The 1,954-nt window shown below is 41.2% G+C and overlaps 1 protein-coding gene across 1 annotated transcript; it reads left to right on the top strand.

Moving 5' to 3' along the window:
* Positions 1 to 1,894, top strand: LOC109846867 (pentatricopeptide repeat-containing protein At2g30780; the record flags this gene model as incomplete). The annotated part of the gene is made up of 2 exons (XM_020416104.1): positions 1 to 258; positions 632 to 1,894. Coding segments are annotated over 2 exons (1,389 nt in total), but the record flags the coding sequence as incomplete, so codon positions are not given.

Consider the following 1,954-nt stretch of genomic DNA (forward strand, 5'->3'; position numbering starts at 1 on the left):
ACACCAGACCGCATCCGCGATCGCATCCATTTACTAACGGAGAAGCCTACCTCTCTTATTTCTGACGGCGATCTAGATGATATCAAAGCTAGGGTTTCGTCTATTGCGGACGAGATATTAACGCTTGAGGATGTTGAGCGTGTTGCTGGAGTTCTTGATGCGAGATCTGTTGTCGATTTGCTTCGGAGGTCGCCTAATGGCTCTGCGTCTGTTGAGTTGCTCTCTCGTCTCAAGGCCAAGCCTCATTTTGCTTTGGAGGTGAGGGATTTCCAGCGATTTTAGTGTTTTGGTTGGGTTAAAGTTCAATTCTCGGAAAAAATTACTTTGTATTTGGGATAAAAGAAATGTATGAGTTGCTTGTATCTAGTGTTATTTGATCTTATTTAAGGGTTTTTTTAACCTAATCAGATAGCAATAAAACGCTCTCAGTCACCTGGAGGTTGAATTGTTGGACTGCATATCTTCACAATTATTCAACTTTCACATTGTTCCAGTCTTTTCGGCAGTGATATTTGGCTTCAAAAGTGAGCTAGGAAGCATTGAGTTCTTATAAGAATCAGTGATTTCGGAGTGGCAAATATTAAGTATAAAAGTCCTTACACCTGACTCTCTTTCGTAATCTGTTTTCTAGGTTTTTAACTGGAGGAGGAGACAAGCAGACGCTGAGATTCCATTGCAAGCAGAAGAGTATTCGAAAGCTATTACACTTGCTGGTAGGACCAAAGATATAGACCTTGCCGTAGGTCTCTTCTGTGATGCTGCTAGGACCCTTGGATTTCAAAGCACTTGCGTCTATAATTCCTTAATCTCAGCTTACATGTACAATGGGTATACCAAGAAGGCTATCTCAGTCTTCGGGGACCTGGAGAGGGACCCAAATTGTAAGCCGAGCATTGTCACCTATAATATTCTTCTTTCGGTCTTTGGCCGGTCAATGTTGGTTAACCATATGGAGGCTATACTCAAGACCATCGACCAGTCTGATGATCTCTCACCAACATTGACCACTTATAATACTGTCATTGCTGGTTACGTTACGGCTTGGATGTGGGGTAGGATGGAGAGCACTTTTCATAGAATGGAGACTGGAACTGTCAAGCCGGATGCTTCCACTTATCTGTTGATGCTTCGAGGCTATGCTCATTCTGGTAACATTGAAAGAATGGAAAGTACTTACGAGCTAGTGAAAGAAATGGTAAATAATCATGAGATTTGTCTAATTCAAGCAATGATATGTGCTTATTGTAAAAGCTCTGATCCTGATCGAGTTAGGAAGATTGAAAATTTGATGAAGTTCATCCCAGATGGGGAATATAGGCCGTGGCTTAACATTCTTTTGATTAGGCTTTATGCTCAAGAGGGCTTGCTTGAATCCATGGATAAGTCCATACTGGAAGCATTCAAGAGGAATACGATAGTCACAACTACGGGCACTATGCGCTCAATCATCTCAAGTTACTTCCGATGTGATGCAGTGGATCAGCTTGTAGGGTTCATACGTAATGCTGAGTATGCTGGGTGGAGGCTCTGCCGGTCACTTTATCATTGTAAGATGGTGATGTACGGGCAGCATAATAGGCTGGAAGAAATGCATGCGGTTCTTGATGAGATGGAGGCTTACAAGTTTAACCCCACAAAGAAGACTTTCTTGATTATGTTCAAGGCATATTGGAAGATTGGGAGAAAGTCCGAAGCAGAGTCAATTCTTGGCATTATGTGGAAGCATGGTTTTTGTACTACAGAGGATTCTTTCGTTTTCTAATATTCTCTGAGATTTTGATGGAAACATATCAACTGCATTCAGTATTAGTGGATTGTTGAGGAGTATCCGAGCTCTTTATCTTTATGTAATTGCTCGGTAAGTTTCAAGCTTTGAGTTTCACCAAACATTTTATCTTTTAAACTGCATCAGATGTTCTTCCCCTACATGTAGAAAGTATCTTTTAAATTGCAT

Source organism: Asparagus officinalis, chromosome 7, assembly GCF_001876935.1.
Source record: "Asparagus officinalis chromosome 7, Aspof.V1, whole genome shotgun sequence".
NCBI classification, from domain to species: Eukaryota; Viridiplantae; Streptophyta; class Magnoliopsida; order Asparagales; family Asparagaceae; genus Asparagus; species Asparagus officinalis.